Source organism: Staurois parvus, unplaced genomic scaffold (genome assembly GCF_062004578.1).
Source record: "Staurois parvus isolate SC_StPar_1 unplaced genomic scaffold, SC_StPar_1.0 ptg000525l, whole genome shotgun sequence".
Lineage (NCBI taxonomy): Eukaryota > Metazoa > Chordata > Amphibia > Anura > Ranidae > Staurois > Staurois parvus.
Genome location: NW_028318321.1, coordinates 10,251,463 through 10,271,432, shown reverse-complemented (window position 1 = coordinate 10,271,432; position 19,970 = coordinate 10,251,463). Strand labels below are relative to the sequence as shown.

At 41.4% G+C, this 19,970-nt stretch overlaps 1 protein-coding gene across 1 annotated transcript in view; it reads left to right on the top strand.

The window, feature by feature from the left end:
- LOC149451736 (alpha-2-macroglobulin-like protein 1) overlaps nt 1-19,970 on the top strand; it is a 147,929-nt gene that overhangs the window by 29,439 nt on the left and 98,520 nt on the right. The window contains exons 10-18 of the mRNA XM_089690334.1: nt 6,057-6,175; nt 6,291-6,458; nt 7,985-8,215; nt 9,480-9,543; nt 11,613-11,758; nt 15,069-15,218; nt 16,122-16,304; nt 16,475-16,580; nt 18,904-19,051. Of these exons, the coding sequence (XP_089546460.1) occupies nt 6,057-6,175; nt 6,291-6,458; nt 7,985-8,215; nt 9,480-9,543; nt 11,613-11,758; nt 15,069-15,218; nt 16,122-16,304; nt 16,475-16,580; nt 18,904-19,051 (1,315 nt within the window). The remainder of the gene's footprint in view (nt 1-6,056; nt 6,176-6,290; nt 6,459-7,984; nt 8,216-9,479; nt 9,544-11,612; nt 11,759-15,068; nt 15,219-16,121; nt 16,305-16,474; nt 16,581-18,903; nt 19,052-19,970) is intronic.

Here is a 19,970-nt window from a genome sequence, read left to right as displayed (position 1 = left end):
CCCCTATCTGTCCAGGGGGTGTAGGTGTACTCACTCAGATCCTCTCCTGTACCACTGGTGGGTTGGTAGTGGCTACCAGACCTATCAGCTTCCCTGCCATAAAGGTGGTCCTCGCTCTGGGAGCTCTGAGCTTTCCCCCTTTCCAGCTCCAGGCCTGCAGGTAGGCCCCATTCCACTGGGCCTCCTTGCAGCCTCATTCCTTCAGTCTCACATCTTCCTCTCTATCTTCCACCTGAACTCTCCTGCAACTGAGCAGGCTCCAACACATTTAAAGGTGACCCAGCCCCTTACCAAGTCTTCTGTTGGGGATTGGCTAGGATCCCTCGAGAGTGCAATTCAGCCACTCCTTTCTCCAAAGCCCCAGAGCAGGGGGAACTTCCAGAGGGGCTAGCCTGCAGAGCCTCTCAGCTCCTGACCACAACTGGACCTTCTGGCTATTACACCCAGGATGCTATTCAGAGGGGCTAGCCTGCAGAGCCACTCAGCTCCTGACCACAATTGGACCTTCTGGCTATTACACCCAGGATGCTATTCAGCCTTCCTCACTGAGAATTGGGACTCTAGCTCCCCCTAGTTAAACTAAGAGGGTGCTACAAAAGTATCAGTAATAGGACTGGAAATATATGTGTAGCACCCCAGTAGGCTGCTAGTATTTAAATTTCGTTTTTCATCAATTGATTAATAGTGTCTGTTTTGGGTTCTGCTGGTGCAGGCTTGTTTACTTTCCCCTGAATTCCAGATACAGTGGGTGGAAGAACATAGACCCTAGCCTGCATATTAATGCCTCTTCAGCCAATCCCTGCTCAGTGGAGTGAGTGACCAGCTGGGGTCTGAAAGCATTATAAATAGGCTGGGGGCCCAGAACAGAGGGTTTTTGATTGCTGGGGGAGTAGGACACCAGCAGCTAAAAGACTCCTTTTGGGGGTCCCAGCTTCTGCTTTGGCTGGGGGACCTCTCTTATGCTCTTGAAGATGGCATAGGGCCATTTTCTGGATCTAGGATATAGGAAACAGGCAATCCATAACTGACTAATACTGCAGGCAGATACACAGTATTCAGGAAACAGTGAGTACCAGCCTTCTGGACGTAAAGACTTTCTTTGTCCTCTTTTTGGGAGAGCTCTTCCTTTGTATATTCAGGACTATAGTTTTGCTGGGAAGTCCCTAATTATTACCTCAGTTTACCTTCAATGTAAAGGGGTGCCTTCACCCTGAAGGAATAGTTCAGATTTGGTATCCTCTACTGTAAGTCGTTAAAGTTAATTGGAGTAAGCCCAGGCTCACTCCCACCCTAGTCTAATTCTATAACATAAATAAAAACCACAAACAGACATGCACAGCCTGTTCTCTGACTGTGAACTGCTGTGTGCCTATTAGGGAATGGAACCTGGAACCAAACAGCCAGACCAGTACAGGGTCTGTGCTACACTTGTATAACTCTTCTCTTCTCTACTTTTAACTCTCTACTTTCTCCACCTTCACACAGTAACTCACTTACTGCTTACAAGATTGCCAATCATTTCAAAAACAAGATTGATGCAATTTGTAGAGGCACCTCCACTACACAGACATCTATCCAACTTAGCATACCTTATACTAAACCTCCCTCAAATCTTTCCACTTTCTTCTTTTGACCTTGCTACCACCTGCCCTCTGGATCCTGTCACCTCACAACTACTACGGTAAACCTCTTCTTCTATCCTATGCTCCCTAACTCACATATTTAATCTCTCCCTCTCTACTGGTGCCTTCCCCTCTAAAGCATGCACAGATCACTCCCATACTTAAAAAGCCCTCATTGGACCCCACCAATCTGAACAACTTAAGACCCATCTCCCTGCTCCCATTCACCTCTAAACTCTTAGAACGCTTACTCTACAATCGCCTGAGCTCCTTCCTCACTGACAACAACCTTCTTGACCCTTTACAGTTTGGCTTTTGCTCACTACACTTCACTGAAACTGCCCTACTAAAACTCACTAATGATTTACTAACTGCCAGTATGTCCACTACTCCATACTCTTACTGACCTCTCTGCGGCTTTTGATACTGTTGACCATCCCCTCCTCAAAAAACTACACTCAAGGTTCTGTCCTTGGACCCCTACTCTTCTCCATCTACATCTCCTCCCTTGGTCACTTGATAAACTCCCATAGATTCAAGTACCATCTCTATGCTGATGACACCCAAATCTATCTTTCTACCCCTCACCTCACCCCTTCAGTCTACTATCGCATTACTAACCTACTAAGTGATATATCAGCATGGATGTCATTCCACTTCCTCAAACAAAATCTTTCTAAAACGGAGCTCTTAGTATTCCTTCCAGCCCGTGCCCCTCTCCTGATTTCTCCATCAAGATCAATAATACAACCATCAGTCCCTCCCCTCATGCCAGGGTACTAGGTGTAATCCTAGACTGCCATCTGTCCTTCCAGCCCCAAATCCAATCACTGTCCAAATCTTGTAGACTTCACCTCCACAACATCTCCAAGACACGACCGTTCTTAACCACTGAAACCACTAAGCAACTTATTCACTGCCTTGTTATCTCTTGCCTTGACTATTGTAACTCCCTCCTCACTGGCCTACCTAATCGCAGGCTACCCCTCTTCAGTCTATCATGAATGCTGCTGCCAGGCTCATCCACCTTACTAACTGTTCTGTATCTGCCACCCCTCTCTGCCAATCCCTCCACTGGCTTCTCATTTACAACAAATAAAATTCAAAACATTAACAATAACATATAAAGCCATTTATAACTCTGCCCCAAATTACATCAGCAAACTTGTCTCCAGATATCACCCAAACCGTCCTCTCCGCTCCTCCCACGACCTCCTGCTCTCTAGCTCCCTTGTCTCCTCCTCCCATGCCCATCTCCAGGACTTCTCCAGAGCCTCCCCCATCCTCTGGAACTCAGAAAACTAACACTGCACATCACCCTGAACACACCATCCCTACCGTGAAACATGGTGGCGGCAGCATCATGTTGTTGGGATGATTTTCTTCAGCAGGGACAGGGAATTTGGTCAGAGTTGATGGGAAGATGGAAGGCGCTAAATACAGGGCAATCTTTGAAGAAAACCTGTTTGAGTCTGCAAAAGACTTGAGACTGGGGCAGAGGTTCACCTTCCAGCAGGACAACGACCCTAAACATACAGTCAGAGCTACAATGGAATGGTTTCGATTAAAGCATATTCATGTGTTAGAATGGCCCAGTCAAAGTCCAGACCTAAATCCAATTGAGAATCTGTGGCAAGACTTGAAAATTGTTGTTTACAGACACTCTACATCCAATCTGACAGACAGGGCCTCTGATAAGGGGGTACCCCCTGGCCCTTCTGTAGGGGGCCCGGCCTATTCAGCTGCGGAGGGGGGCCCAGGCAGCTGACAAGCCCATCTGCAGCTGCTAAATTCAATTGTTAGCCTCCTGTCATTCTATCACACAGTGGCTCAGTGTTGTGATGTTAGAGGCGCTCCTGCTCTGCTCCACAAGTTTGACATTTTCATGTTTCTTTCTGTTTACATTTCATTGCAACTTTGTTACTCTCCTCTCCCCCAGACTGCTGATCTGTTCACTGCTACAAACCTCTTTCATTATACAACTTTACCCCCTCCCCCCTTCATCACCTGTTCCATCTGCAAATCTATATATCACCGCTCAACTCTTTTTATTTAGCTATTTATTTACTGATCTAGTTAATGTTTCCCATCTCCTATCACCTACAACTCAGATCTCACATTATTATAAGATTCCTAATTGTATCTCACCACTAGTCTGATTGCATTCACAATTCCTGGTCAGTCCCATTCCCTTACCTATACTAACCTTTAGGGCCAGTTCACACTACATGCGTTTCAGTTGCTTTTTTTCTGCATCCAAAACACACAGAAAGTAGGTGATATGGTTGTCAATGTCACAGTTCACATCAGTGCTTGCAGTTCCAGTGTGTTCTGTTTGCAGAAATAAAAATAGAACATGCTGCATTTTTTCTGCACAGAACTGTACTGGAATGCAGTTGAACACACTGGAATGCATCAAAAATGCCCTGGAATGTCTCTATTTAAATTGAAGAAAACTAGAGGGGAAAAAATGAACTGAAATGCATAAAAACCGCGCTGGAATACAGCATAAATGCATAAAAAATGCACCGGAAAGCGGCAAAAATGCACATGCAAGAACGCATCCGGAACGCATCTGGACTGCGTTTCTATAGTGTGAACCAGCCCTCAGAGCCAGTTCACACTACATGCATTTCAGTTGCTTTTTTTTGCATCCAAAATGCACAGAAAGTAGATTATATGGTTGTCAATGTCATAGTTCACATCAGTGCTTGCAGTTCCAGTGCGTTCCGGTTGCAGAACAAAAAGTAGAACAGGCTGCATTTTATCTGCACAGAACTGTACTGTAACACCGTAAAACGCACCGGAACACACCAAAACCGCACTGGAACGCATATGTCCCTAATTAAATTGAAGAAAAAGATGGGAAAAAAGAACTGGAATGCATAAAAAATGCACTGGAACGTGTCAAAAACGCATCAAAAATGCATCGGAACGTGCTAAAAAAGCGTAAAAACTGTGCATGCAAAAGCGCATCTGGAACACATGTAGACTGTGTTTCTATAGTGTGAACTGGCCCTTAGGACTTGTTCACACCAGTTGTGGTGCAGAAACACATTCAAGAGCATGCATTTTCCTGCACAGCAAAGAAACGCAATGCCCTTTGCAGATGTGTGCAGGTACCACCAGGGGCGGACTGACAACTCATGGGGCACCCGGGCAATAGGGGATCATGGGGCCCCTGTGTCCTTTCCCAAACTCAAAAAAGCCTATGAAAAAGGTACCAGGGGCATCTCATGGGGCCCCCTACTGACCCCGGGCTCTCGGGCAGTGCCTGAGTTTCCAAATGGTCAGTCCGCCCCTGGGTACCATGAATACTTAAATGCACCTCCACACATCAAGTAAACACAGATGCATTCACAGCCATCAAAATGCATGTCACCGCACAGTAGTGCAACACACTTTTAAAATAATATGCCTGCAGTATTTTTGCATGTTCCCACACGTTAGTCAGCCCATTGAAATTAATGGGCTGAGGTAAAAAAATTGTCAAAAATGCCACATTCACACAGGTCCTCTAGCCTGTACAGCATGAATAAGTGGGTTGTTCATGTGGCTGGAGCCTCCTGTTACACTATGGGGACACAGCAGCTGTATGAACACAGGTTTTCATCTGACAGGTGTGCAGGCGTGGGGAAGTGGCCCTGAATGTTCACTGTCTGTGTTCAGGGCTGTACACCTGCGTCTATATGCCTGTCAAATTAAGACCTGCAGAGTTTCTATAGTGTAACATAGGTTACCTGCATATGGCTCCAAGTGGCTCCAGCCACATAAACAAACCACTGATTCACACTCTACAGGCCACAGCACCCATGTGAATGAGCCCCAAGACCTCAATTACACACACAGCTTTATTTATTAACTCCGTACAGGAATTTTGTTGGTATTGGGTACATTAACAACATTTTTAGTGTATTTTTACCATAAATATAATTTTGAAATGTCTCTGGCGGTGGGGGTGAGGGGGCCCTGTCAGGTAGGCTGTACGGGGCCCCGTGATGTCTAACAGCGGCCCTGCTGACAGAGCTTGAGCTATTTTGCAAAGAAGAATGGGCAAAAATTTCACGCTCTAGATCTAGTGCAAAGCTGGTAGAGACATTCCCAAAAAAACTTGCAGCTCTAATTGCAGTAAAAGGTGGTTCTTCAAAGTATTGACTACACAAAAAAATCTGTTTTTGGGCTTTAATGAAGTATTTTCCCTTACAATTCAAGTAAGTCTATTCCTAGCCTTCCCCCTTTCACGATAGAAGCTACAGAAAACTGGCTTATGGGCATCTGCTTAGTTTTATACCTATTCCTTGACAACTTCCATCTCATAATACTCTAGTATTACTGTAGTGTACTGTTCTGTAGTGTTCTGAAAGACTTGCATACTATCAGCTAGGTACACAAAAAAAATGAATACTCTACACAGCCTCTTTGTTCTCTTTACAGGGATCCAATCCAATGCGACTGGCAGCTCCAAGGTTTCAGCTATGATTGCTAAAGTAACCTTTGGAGAAACAGAAACACCAGACTTGTACTACAAAACAGGCCTGAAATACAAGGGAAAGGTAAGAATTGACAGCTGGTAACCTGATGAATCAGGAGTGGACTTTAACTTTTTCTTTGGAGTTCCACCTAATAGTGTTCTAAACAGCCCTACTCTGTTTTAATCTCTTCTCATAGTTAAAGTCAGCCAGTGCTGATGGATCCCCAATGAAATCTCAGACATTGTATGTAACAGAGAAATATGACACGGTGATAAAGGAACATGTGTATGAGACAGATGAGAAGGGGGAAGTGAGTTTCTCATTGGACACAAAACCATGGAATGGACATCCAGTTTATCTGACAGTGAGTATGACTTTGCAGGGTAAGGCCTCATATATGTATTTTCTCAAGACTGAAGCCATATTTGCAATAATTTGGGCAGAGTAAGTAATTCCCTGGGGTAGGAAGAAAAGTCACAATGGGTTTGTCAGATCTTAGTATTATGGATGATCGCTCGTCTCCCAAAATTCTTAGTGTAGTTTTGCCAGATAATAAACAGTCCAAACTTAAAGTCTATCTGTATTTTGTGTACATAATCACCTACAACACTAAAAAGCACTTTGGGCTTACTGTATGTATTCTTTACAATGTCCTTGGAGAGAGCACATAGTATGGCTGCTTCTGAGAGAGTCTATGCAATGAGTCTACCTTCATGTTTCCTTCATTTGGAGGCAAGTAGGAAGATGTGCTGTAATACTCAGGCCAAACTGTCTATTCTAATTACCCAAGGAGGCAACATAAACCTGACAGAGGTTCTAACATTCATCAAAACCTAAGAAATTAGAACCATTTTGGTTGCAGTTATTCTGTACAACAAATCTATGACTATTTGTACCCAAAGCTAGCAAAGTACATATCCATGTTGGTCATGTACCCCTGATGACTTTGAGCACAACTGCTCTCTAAAGTATTATCTGAAAATCCATTTGCTATATAATGGGATAAATGCCCTTGCTTTTTATGGTTTTGTCCCCTGTTTTTGCTCTTTTGCCCCTCTTTTGGCTCCATTGCACTCTTAAGACAAGGATAGCAGGAAGGGTCATACTACTTGACAACTAGAAAAATACCTGGTAGCTTTATTCTATGTTAGAGCACCTGTTTTTCCTGTTTATAAACTAACTATCCATGTAGATATTAGGATGTACTGGAACTACCATCAACCTAAGGCTTGCCTTAAATTTTAGGCAGCTTTTGTTCATGGATTGGAGATGTAACAATGATGTGTGTTTTGAGTCTATATTGTTCTACATCTTTAATGTGGAAAAGCATAAAAGAGTTATCTCCAAACCTTATTTTTTATCTCTTGCCTTGGACATTCTTTATAGAAAAGCAAAATGTAATGCTTGGTATCAAAGTTGACAGCCTGAAGTGTGGCATTATAAAACAGCCTTTATAGATGTTGACTAGAATATAATATACAACAGAAAATGGTCTCAGACATAAACTGTATAAAAACCCATGCATGGTAACAAAGCAGGCCATGTGTTGGATATACATCTACAAGTAGGGTCTGTGTGTAAAGAGCTGCTGAAAGTTTTGCTCATTATGACCACTATGTGAAAAAGTGTGTTAAAGGCGGACTAGATCTAGGAACAGATTCACATCCCAAGGTTTACATCTAAAATCTGACTGGTTAAGCATTGCTATCAGTCAGAATATGCTAGAAAAACTGCTGTAATCTGACTGGCTGCTGTAGACAATGCAGACATTTGTATTTGTTTTCAAGGTGGCCCATTGGGAGATTCTCTTCAGAAGAATGAAATTATATTTCTGTAAAGGATGGAATTTATGGTGTACAGATTCTAACTCAGAAATGTGTTACGTCTTAGGCTTCGTATCAGAAAAAAAAGCCAGAGCGGGTATATGGAATACTCAATCCTTACAGTGTTGATGCACATCAGACCCTGAATTCATTTAACTCTGCCAGTAACAGCTTCATAAAAGTTCAACCATCGGACAGTGCCCTAACATGTGACCAAGAGAATCCAATAGAGATTGATTATCTCATGAGGCGCAGTGAGCAGATGACCCAAGAGGATACTTTGGATCTCCATTATGTGGTATAAACCATTTCTAATTTTCGCACAGTGGCATTGGCATACAAATACCAACAATGCTGAGGGCCAATGCACCTGAAAGTGATATTTTATATGTAGGTAGAAACAATCCAGCACCTGGCTTCATAAACATTTGGGATTTGAATGACAAGATTTCTCTGTCATAATTTCTGAACTTGCTGCTGTCTCAGGGTTTTGCGTGTTGCTGTCAGAACCTTAAGGTAACATTAACTTGCAGGCACTACATAGAAATTGTAGACAGTAGCTCTCCTCAGACTGGTGGCTTGGCTAGATTCTGGTAACTGCAAAAGGACAGACCTGACAGGAGCAAAAGGACAGACCTGACAGTCCTTGAGTAAGCACATAGTCCATTGTTTAGGTTACCATGTGGTCATATTAACATCTATTGTATCTTCTTATTCTTGCCAAGTATTTCAGGAGCTCCCAAAACTCATCCCAGTTCTATTATGTAAATCTCAGATAGCCTCTGAGGTACAGAGCTTTGGTCCATTCCCCTCAACCTGTCAATATTGTCTATACCTGTAATGGATAGCCAAATCTAAGCTCCCTATCATACCTCCCCCAATTTGCTGATTTTATATGGACCACAGGGTATCTAAAACCTATAAACTATTGTTACCTAGTATTTGTGCTATTGTCACTTAGTCTGGGCAATAAATACCATGGCTAAGGACAGCAGCACACTATAGCAGACACTCCTGTCCATCTGTTCTTTTAGGAACAGGTGATATTCTATGATAATATCAGTAGATGTTAATTTCTCCCTCATGTCAGATTAATATAGGTGCTCTGTTACCCTGCCCAATAAGTACAGATATGTGCATTTAGGCATTTTCAATTTGGCAGTGCATGACTGCTTAGGTTTTTATGGACTGCTCTGCAAAGCGTATAAATTCTTTTTGGTCTGCACAGGTGCATTGTAGGAGCATGTCCTTCAGGTGTCTCTCTCATCCCAGAAAGTTGTGAGATATGTGTCTGACAACAGCAACCCACAACTTTCTGTACCTACCCAAATTTCCTCTTGGTGTACAAAAATCGAGAACATTTTAGCCTAATGAATGCTAGAACCAAAAGCAAAGAACAGAACTGTTGTAACATTACCCATACCTGAAGTAGGACAGTAACATATATTGAGACTATCTGGAAAGATTACTAACAGTAACACAAACATTATTGCAAGTGAGATCTGCTGGTCTTTTTGTATTTCCCAGTTTTAAATTCACCTTAAAATATTTTTCTTCTAAAGATTGTCTCAAAGGGGAAACTTGTAATGAATGGCCAGGAGAAAATCAGAATTAACAGAAGTTCTGGTAACATTTTGTTTTATTTTGTGGTTTTTTGTAGATTGACAGCCATTTCTAAAGATAACTTGTTAAATTGTTAAAGGCCATTGTTAAAGATGTACTTGTCGCTGAACTCAATAAACACCTCTTTATCTACCACCAATATTGCATTATTTTGGACACCAGGTGCACCTTCTTTCCTACTATTCCAAGTTTACATGTGGAAGCAACCTTAAGGCCATACCAAAAAAGGCAGCAACGCAAGCCCTAAGAGGGCTTGCCGCCAGTATTCATCATTGGGCACACCCTACCAGAGGGACATCTCCCTACTCACCCATATAGCCACCCACCCATGACCAGTGACTGATCCAGTCAGTCCGGCATGGTCTCAAGCACAAACAAATTGTTAAAGATCAGTCATTTAAATGCAAAAAATGGAGACCATTTCCAGAGATCCATCAGTTTGAGTGAATACAATCACATTTCTAACCCAATGCACTTGGCATGCTCTGGAAACAATATGGAGACCTATGCTTCTTAAGCAGCCATACAGCTTACATTATAAATAAAGCCAAATATTTTCTTTTCATTTTGGATGGAGTAGGGAATGGTAAAAACTGCTGTCAGGTTTTTTCATCTGTATCCCACTGGGGAGATCTCCATTCACTTCCTGTTCTGTAGACACAACAGAAAGTGAGAAAAAAATATCTCCAATAGTGACTGTTGTCACCTGAACAAGTGTCCCCTTTATAAGATTTTCCTTGTATGCCTGTTCTGGTGGCAACTCTTAAAGTATAACTAAAGGCAAAACTTTTTTTTTTTGTTACTTTTGGGTAGAGTGGAGGGGGATTAGAACCCATGTCAGTTTTTATTGCTGTCTGTGCCTGCTAAGGAGATTCACTCTCTCTATTTGTCCTGTTTGTCATTACCATTGAAAGTTAAAGTAAAAGAAAATTGCAAATTACGGGTTGTCAAATAGAGGGGAACTCTTCCTATGGGGACACTGGTTCTGGTGACCTGAGAGTCCCCAAGGAATTCCCTTAATTTCTAGGGATTTCCTCTCACTTCCTGTTTGTCTATGAGACAGGAAGTGAAGGGAGATTTCTGTAAGGGGGCACAGATGGCGAAAAAAAATTCTAAACTTCCCTTGCTCTATCCACAATGAAGAAAACAGTTTTGCCTATAGTTCTATTTTAATACTAGTTTCTCCCTTACATTTAGTCCCAGTGACAACATCATTGACAATGTCATTAGGACAAATATCTCTCTAATGGGGACAGAGACAGTAATAAAAACCCGACAATGGTTATAACCCCTCACCACTCACTTTACTCTTTTCAGAACTAAACTGAATAATATTTTTTACTTCATATGCATTTTAACTGTGCATGAGCAATGTAGGTCTCCATAATTCAACATTGGAAGATATTTTTCCAAATATTAGGATGTCAGTCAGAAACATACTGTATAAATTACAGGATTATCGGTTATCTGAGTGTGAGGTATGACAAAGGTGCAGCCTACAGTATCTGTATTCAAAGATGAGGCAGAAAACACATGAGACTCACTTGCTTATTTCGAGTTTAATGTGAGCTTGTTGGTTGTTAGTCTCCAGAAGTCATGCTACAAATCATTAGAGCTCCTTCTAGCTGCAGCCTAGTAATTGCATTACTGAGAGGCTTATTTGTTTACTTTCTACATATATAAATATGACATACTGTATTAGGTAATATTATATTACATATACAAGGGTTCTTCAAAAAGTTTCTGTACTTTTTTAACATGTGTGTGTTTGTGTAAGAGTGTGGAAACTTTCTGAATGCCCCGTGTATAAGTGATTTCCTTTACAGATACATTTTAACTCCCATTGTTGGCAAATCTTGGAACAGGTGGATATTTTACTGACTAATGATGGGAAAACATTGTAGTTTTGGTGAAAGTGTGATGAACCTAAAGTAAAGATTAGGGGATCCTAGGATTCACCCATTTATAAACCTAGTGTGTATGGAAATCATTTGATATTTTGCTAGCTGTGATGTACATGTATGACTTTATTGCACTGCTGTTTTAATAAAATGTGGTCTTTCTTTGTCTAGTAATGATGGGCACCATAGTAGTCCCTCTTCTGGTCACTGCTAACCTTGCTCCCATGGCACACATCCTCGCATATGTATTACCTGGCAATGGACAAATATTAGCTGACACTGAAATGTTCCATGTCAATAAATGCTTCAATAATAAGGTAAATCAATGCCTTACTGAGGCAGTTAACAACACGTCCAGTTAATGACAACATGGTGAAAGCACAATGTGCATTTAGTTGAGATACGTTAAAATGGCTTTAACCCTCAAAACAAAAATTGCAGCTTATCAGTCCTTAAATGTATTGGCTGCATTGGTTTTCTTTTTTTGGCTTCTTTCCTTGTTTTCACTTGGTGACCTGGCCAGTGACCTACTTCCTGTCTTAGGTTGTCTCCACTCCACTGGAGGAGCAACAGAGACACCTTTGGACAGCAGCATTGTCAATTTGGGAGAGGGTAGTGTTAGATGGACTTGACTAACAAAGTAAAGCCGAACTCCAGCTAATGCTATTTAAGCAATTGCAACAATAGTTTTTTTTTCGTTTTGGAATGAAGGTTTTGCATAAATGAAATAACACTGACCATTGTAACCTCCCCTGTCAGTGTTAAAGTTCACCTTTGAGAAGCATTTTTAGGGTGAAACATGTAACACGTTCCCACTGCTGCAACTGCTTGCTGATCCCTGTACCAGCTGTCAGTTTTTGAAAAAAGCGTGGCCGTGTGGGGCTCTGCCCATACGGCTGCGTCATTCATTCACAAAGTTCTGTGAATGAATGAACTACAAGTACCAACATACTTTGCGGATGTTGGATTGTAGTTCTCAATGAACCAGGGGCGGACTGACCATTTGGAAACTCGGGCACTGCCCGAGGGCCTGGGGTCAGTAGGGGGCCCCATGAGATGCCCCTGGTACCTTTTTCATAGGCTTTTTTGAGTTTGGGCAAGGACACAGGGGCCCCATGATCCCCTATTGCCCGGGGGCCCCATGAGTTGTCAGTCCGCCCCTGCAATGAACTACTACTGCACTGTTAAGCACTGGTCCTTGGTGAAATGCTTTGCAAGCTCCTAAAAAAAAATAGTAAATGCAGATCTTTTTACCTGCAAAAAATGTGCATTTATTATTTTTTTTTATAAAAGTTGAACTTATCCTTTAAATGATGTGTCTCAACACTCTAACTGCTACTTTATCTGGATAGCTTGGTCTGGTAAAGGAAGTTGAAAAATAATAGACTTACTGGCTGGAAACTAGGTGAGAGTAAAAGAAACCCCCCCTCATAAAAATACTAATGCAGGCATCACATGTAAGAATTGATGAGTTGCAATATAACATATTTTTATTTTGGGGTTTAATACAGCTTCAATTATCTTCATGTAACTTTCCTTTGCCAGCTCTTCTAGTGGTAAAAAGCAATGCTTCAGCAGTTTAAAATATAAATGTAGAAGAGGCCTCTAAACCACTGAACGCATTTGTAGGTTGATTCATCCTTAAAAAAGCTTGACTAAAGTTATTAGACAATGCAATTATTTACAGATGTAGATGTTTTGTGGGTTTTTTTGGTTGTTCTTGTTTTTTACCGTTTTCACATCTTTTTTACCTGGTTACATCCATATGAGGTTTATTACTTTGTATATCAGAAATCAAAAAATGTTTAAAAAAAAGTATTTCTAATGAAAAGAAATATAAGTAAAGTTGTGACATTTCCAGTTTACTGATCTTTTGCCACATGATAGCTGTTGTATGTCAGAAATTTCCTTGCCTTTATAAAGACCATTGATCTGTTGGGTTCACCCCTCATGTTCACTAGATCAAGTCTTGGCCATCTTCTTGCTTTTCCAGTCTACAGTTTTCATTGGCAAAATCAAAATTCTGTAACATTACAGAAAGTATTACATGCCCCTGCTCCAATCAGTTTCAAACACTCAGTAATTCACCAGTGTTGTGATCAGTCCTGATTTTTCTTTGACACACAATAAACTAGTCTTTTTAGCTTAATCTCTTATGTCTGAAATTTCTATATTACCAGCAGAGTGAGAATAGTAATCTATGTTTAATTTCAGAGCTAAAAGGTGCATGTTTTAAGCTTAGGGACCCTAATGTCACCAAAAGCTGTCAAGTCTCAGACCAGCGATCAGGAACCAATCAGAATGGTTTCTAATAATCTGATCACCATACCAGCCAAAAAGAGTGCTCACAATAGATTTATATACAAGCAGACTCTCTAGCTACCAGCCTCTGCATTACAGTGTATATAAAATTTAACCAAAAAGCATTTTTAAAAGCGATGAAAAAAGCTTAAAATGTATTTATAACATTTTTGTCTATTTAACAACTTACAATAAAAACCATAAGCAGGGAATTTATTAAAACTGTGTACCAAATAAAAATCCCCTATTGCCCGAGGGCCCCATGAGTTGTCAGTCCGCCCCGTGCAGGTATATATTGCGACACACAGTTGCAGGGTATTCAGAGAAAAATTATTGCAGGCTGCGCAAAGTCACAGTAGGATTTGCTTTCTTGAGTCAGCTGCTGTATTCCACACTGCTGGCAAAAGAGATGATAGCAACAACCTGTAGAGCTGATGACAGCTTGTCAGTCAAGCTACAGGTTGCTGATTGAATGGATCTATAGAGCTGCACTAGATGTTTGTCTGCAGAATCTACACGTACTCTAGTTTTTCACTTTTTTCTGGGATTCAACATGGCAAATCTGCTGATTCCCAATACCCAACCTGTGGTTTAAATCTGAACCTGTCTCATTTTGTTCTCCTGCTGCTACATCTTCCTAATTGCAGACAATCCCCAGACCTTTCCTGGCTGCACTCTGCAGACCCTTAGATACTGCATTTTGCACTGACTTTGGCCTGTTTAGACCATCCTAGCTATGCTCCTGTTTGGAAATGACCACCTTCTTTAGACGATCATTGGACCCCTAAAAACCTAGTAGCCCCTGAGTGCAGAGTAGGTACATGAACCTTCTCTGAGGGCAGCTGCTGAAGCAGGTGAGGAGCCTTTAGCAGCAGTCCTTGGATCTAATTAGCTCTCTCACTATTATCTTAGCTTCTTGGCTACGAATATAGTAAATACAGCCCTGTCCCTCTGATTTACATTGATGTCCTAATCCCCCAAACTACACCCACATGTGCATAAACCCATGACCAAATCAAGGGTCTCACCTCTTTAATGTCTAAAAATGCATATTTCACTTCCAATAAATTTGTATAGAAAGCAAAGTGTAAAAATGACAACTGTGTACTATAGACAGTAATAGCAAACTAAATTGAGATCATGCATGGTTCCTTGCATATTGAATTTAGAGAGGTTGTACAAACTGTGAAAGGGGGGATTTTGGTATAAAGAAACCAAGCTCCAGGTTACAAAAATGCATCTTCCTTTCAGATAATCTTTCAGATTTCATACCAGCTTTGGCAGGTATTGCACCTAGAACTTTATCATCTCATGTTTTATTTCCAGGTGAAACTAGCATTTTCAAAAAGAGAGGTTTCCCCAAACTCACAGAGTACTCTACATGTAAATGCACAGCCTGGGTCTTTGTGTTCAGTGAGGTCAGTGGATGAAGGTGTTATGCTTCTGAGGCCAGAAACTGATATCTCCAGTGATATGGTAAGTTGGCCCATTTTAATGTGCCGCTTGTTAGAATTTAGTGTGTAAACCCCCTTCTGTAACACCAGCACAAAAAATGGTGATAAAGCCAAAGACTACTGGGGCCCAGTACAGTCAGTACTATATCCTCAAGATTTATATTGACATTGCTGTCCATCCTGGTCATTTCAGCACCTTTACTTTTATGACCATACTGCTCTAAGGAAGTGCACTTGAGAACATTACATTGATTTCTCCAAGGTGGGGATACAGTACCAGAAGCATTTTTATAGTGGAGTAGTAAAGGGATCAAGCCTCTGTTAGGATTTTATTGCTGTATGTGTCCCTACTATGGAGATTTCCCTCCACTGTCTGCACAAGTGACATGTGTTAGAAGAGGCGGTAAAGCAAATGCCCCCACCACCACCTCCGAAACACACAGCATCTAAAACCTCACATAGGATTAGTCCTGTGCCCACTGTATGCCACAAAAACATTTTGCCTGGAGTTGGTATTTAAAGTATCATGGGACCCATGCAGGGGCGGACTGACAACTCATGGGGCCCCCGGGCAATAGGGGATCATGGGGCCCCTGTGTCCTTGCCCAAACTCAAAAAAGCCTATGAAAAAGGTACCAGGGGCATCTCATGGGCCCCCCTACTGACCCCAGGCCCTCGGGCAGTTCCCGAGTTTCCAAATGGTCAGTTGGCCCCTGGACCCATGATTTATTGAGATGTCCCTTGATTAATTCTTATTCATAATATTATTTATCACCAACCTTTGAAATAAAAATGAAGATTGTAAAGTGGGGTATAGTTTCCTTATATAAGACTAGTTGCAGTTGTGATTTTAGCAACCTGTGTTCCTAAATCACCAACACAATCCTTACAAAGTTTCTACTGTATATCGTTTTTTTCCCCATAGGTATACAGTCTTCTTGCACAGAGAAGGCGGTATGGCTACCCCTATCGTGTACACGAGAATAAACCTGTATGCTTCTACTATAATTTTGTTTATTCATATGGTGCATATCAACGCAAAAAACGATCCTATAACTTGCCATATTCCGTACAATCATCAGCTCCCGATGTGTTTACACTTATTCAGGTAAAGCAAAAGCTATATAGAAGAATTACAGAAATCTATAACTGAATAAAAGCAGGTGATTATACTGTGTCAAATGTAAACATGGCTAAACCCATTCTAATTCTTCAGTACCATCCTTTTTCCATTGATTGTACTTTTTAATGTGTTATTTTCTATATTTCCATTTTCAGTATACTGGACAAAAGGTTCTTACAAACACTCAGGTGAGGAAACCTGTGGTATGTTCCCATTATCCACTGGTCTCAGCCTGGTCAAGTTACGGAGCACCTCATATTGGTGAGATGGTCTTTCTTAGAATTCCAGTGTTACATTCCATTCTAGAATTAATTCTTTACTAATCTAGACAAAAATCATTCTTGCTTTTATGTTGTATAAAATCTGTCTCTTGAAACAGATCTAGATTCTGCTTTGTATGGTACAATTGCCAAAAGTAATGGTTTCTGTACTATTCTACATGGGGGATCTGCTACCAGTGCTACACTTAATACATCACTCTAAAATATGCACTGTTGGCAAATGCTGGCTCATTTTTCCATGCAGTTTTTTGTATCTTCTAAATGCATCCTGTGCAGTAATTTAAAAGGAAAAAGATACAATTAAGCAAAAAAGTGACATACCCCGTAAAAGACACTCAGCAGCACCACACACTATACAAAGATGAGCAGGTATCTTCCCACCTCTTAGTGTCTATAGTACATGGTTGTATTGACTTTGCTTAGAAGAAGGTGGTCACCTGCAGGTCATACGCACCTGTAAATAAATTCTGAATGATCTCAGAAGCATCTTAAACTGTTGCCAAACTGATGCTATCAACAGAAGCCCAAAGCCCATTGACACAGACCCTAAAGTGTACAGTATGTCAAACCAAAAATGTAGTCCTCATTTTGGATAGAGTAGAGAAGGATTGGAAATGCTTTTTAGCCTTTTACTGTAATCCAAGGCTCAATTAGAGAGATTTACCCTCGCTTCCTGTCCTGCTGACAACTGTTTTACCAGACCTTGTTTCCATCCTTCCCTATTCTAAAAATAAAAATAAAAAATAACACAAAATTGTATTTCTGTTCCTGTTGCCATTGAAGAGTTCCCCATCATGGTGGCTCCCATTGTGGCTCTCTCAGACAGCACTTTGAAAGGCATTTTTGCATTCATCATCTGTTAGATGTCCCTAAACCTTTGTTCACACAGACATTAAATATGGGGACATTCAGTGCAGTCTTAAACAGGTGCTGAAGGCACAGTAACCTTCACAGTTCTTGGTGAAATACTAGCCAAAACGTCTTCCCAGGTGCTGAATGTACTTCAACATATGTGTAAGGCCTAGTTAACATGTGTAGCTGTCACTGTCGCTCCTCTAAAAAGTGAAAAGTGATCCACGGTCAGATAGATTTTAAGAGGTGTATGACAGGTAGTGAGGAGGTGATATGTAGTGTGCATTGCATAGGGTTGTGGGGCAGTTGCAGCGCAGCCCTATTCCCTTGAATGAGTCGCTTTTAGTGGGAGGTAGTGCTGATAGGGCAGCAAACAGTAAAACCAAGCACTGTAGCCATGGCAAGTGTAGACTCCGTCCACTGCTTTTGCAGCTTAAAAGGGAGTGGTTGGGTAGTGATAAAGAATGTGGTTATAAATGAGCCCTTAAAGTGATTGTAAATGTTATTTTTTTTTGGACATAATAAACGTGTTATACTTACCTCCTCTTTGCAATGATTTTGCACAGAGCAGCCCCAATCCTCCTCTTCTGGGGTCCCCTAATGGCACTCCTCCTGTCTCTTCCTCTTTGCCAAATGCCCCCATAAGAAGCCACTTGCTCTGGGTGCACTTATGTGGGCTCAATCAAGAGCCACGCCATCTGCGTCCCCAAACAAAGACAGCAGAGCTATGCCCTGCCCGCCCCTCTCCCCCATCACATGATTTGATTGACAGCAGCAGGAGCCAATGGCTCCCATTGTTGCTTCTCTGTCCTGTTAGAAGAGAGAGTGGAGAGAGCACAAGGGGGCTGGGGAGAACCTATTAACAGAAGTTAATGCATTCAGGTATTTCAGGTATTCATTCTGTATTAAGGTAAAAAAAAAAACATAAGTCTTTGGAACCACTGTAAGGAGAACTAATGCAGGCCATACATGGGTTGAATTGCAAAATAATTTTCTTTCGACAATCGTATCTAAGAATTTTCATTAGAATTTTGCACCATTAGTGGGCCGCAGCAACAGCCGATTTTCATGCAGTCATTGAATTTAAGTGATCAGGCATGTTGGAAATTTTTTGAAAAACAAAAGAATTTCTAATCAATGATGGGAGAATCGTGATAGAAATATAATTGAAAAAGAACTGAGCATAAGCTATGACCTGGAAAGAAAAGAAGATTTAAAGCCATAAAAATTCTTTTCTTTAACAACATGAGGTGAAATTGAAGGCTTGGTTGGGCGTATTTCCAAATCAATGGCGGCACCATCGGATTACAAAATGCACAAAATGTCTGATTTTCTAAAGAAAATTCTTTCAGAATTCGACCCGTGTATGGCCTGTGTAAGCAGTAGCATTGGGAAATGCAGGTGCAAATGATCAGGTTAATCGTTGTGAAATAAATGCTCTACTCTTTCAGAACCTTACAGTTCAAATGTTCCTAACTATGCCATTGTAGAAGAGCCTGATATGCAACTGATTCACCCTTCCATCAGTGCTGCTGAGATGAATAAGAGGATTCAAAAGAGGTTTCCTAAAACCTTGCTGTGGGAATTGGTCACAGTTGGGTAAGTTAATTTTAATTAACCTAACATGGCCTTCTTTCAGACCCCTTACTGTTACTTCCTGGCTACTATTTAAAGTACATGTAAACCCATCTTTACAATCCAGTAGAGGTTATCATATGTTTATGTATTTGTTTGTTTTCAAATCTCAAGCTTTAAATTAATACATTACACAATAAGTACAATACATTAATATCTGGTGATTCTTCCATGAATGTATTTGTTCAGACAATTTCTGTTATAAAGGCAAAAGAAACTGTCCTTATACCTCAGTATTGTGTAGCACTACCCCCTTAAGAGTTGCTGAATAATTTGGGTACCCCTATGGTTCTGCACAGCCAGGCAACATGCATTTCTACACAGACTCAGGGGTCAGTAACCAGTCCTTGAGCTTGTTTTGAAGTTTTATTAGGGGGATTTAAACTTTGATGGTGTTAAGGGTGTACAGGATGCCCAATGGAACTGAGAAACTGAGGACAACTTCCTGAACTACTATATGTACACGTCTTTACACAAAAATCCTTTTCTGGGAGAACGAGCTAGTGTCTCCAGTAATACCACCCCAGACCCCAGAAGTGCCTCTATCTGGTTGCCTGGAGGAATCCCTGGACAGGGGAGCCAGTGGCTGTCACTGAAAGGGTTAACAGTCCTAGGTATGGAGCGAGTCAGGTTTCCCACCCAAATGCTCTCTCCCCTTTCTGGCCCCAGGGGGTGTAGGAGTACTCACTTAGCCTTTCTCTTGGGCTGCAAATTGGTCAGTGGCTGCTACCAGGCCTTCCAGCTGGGCCTCTCCTTCCCTGCTACCAAGTGGTCCTCTCTCCAGAGGTCAGTGAAGTTCCTAGCTTTCTACCTGTCTGTAACTCTCCGGAAGGCAGGCCCAATCCCTGGGCCTCCTCCCAGGCTCCTGCACCTCAGCCTTACT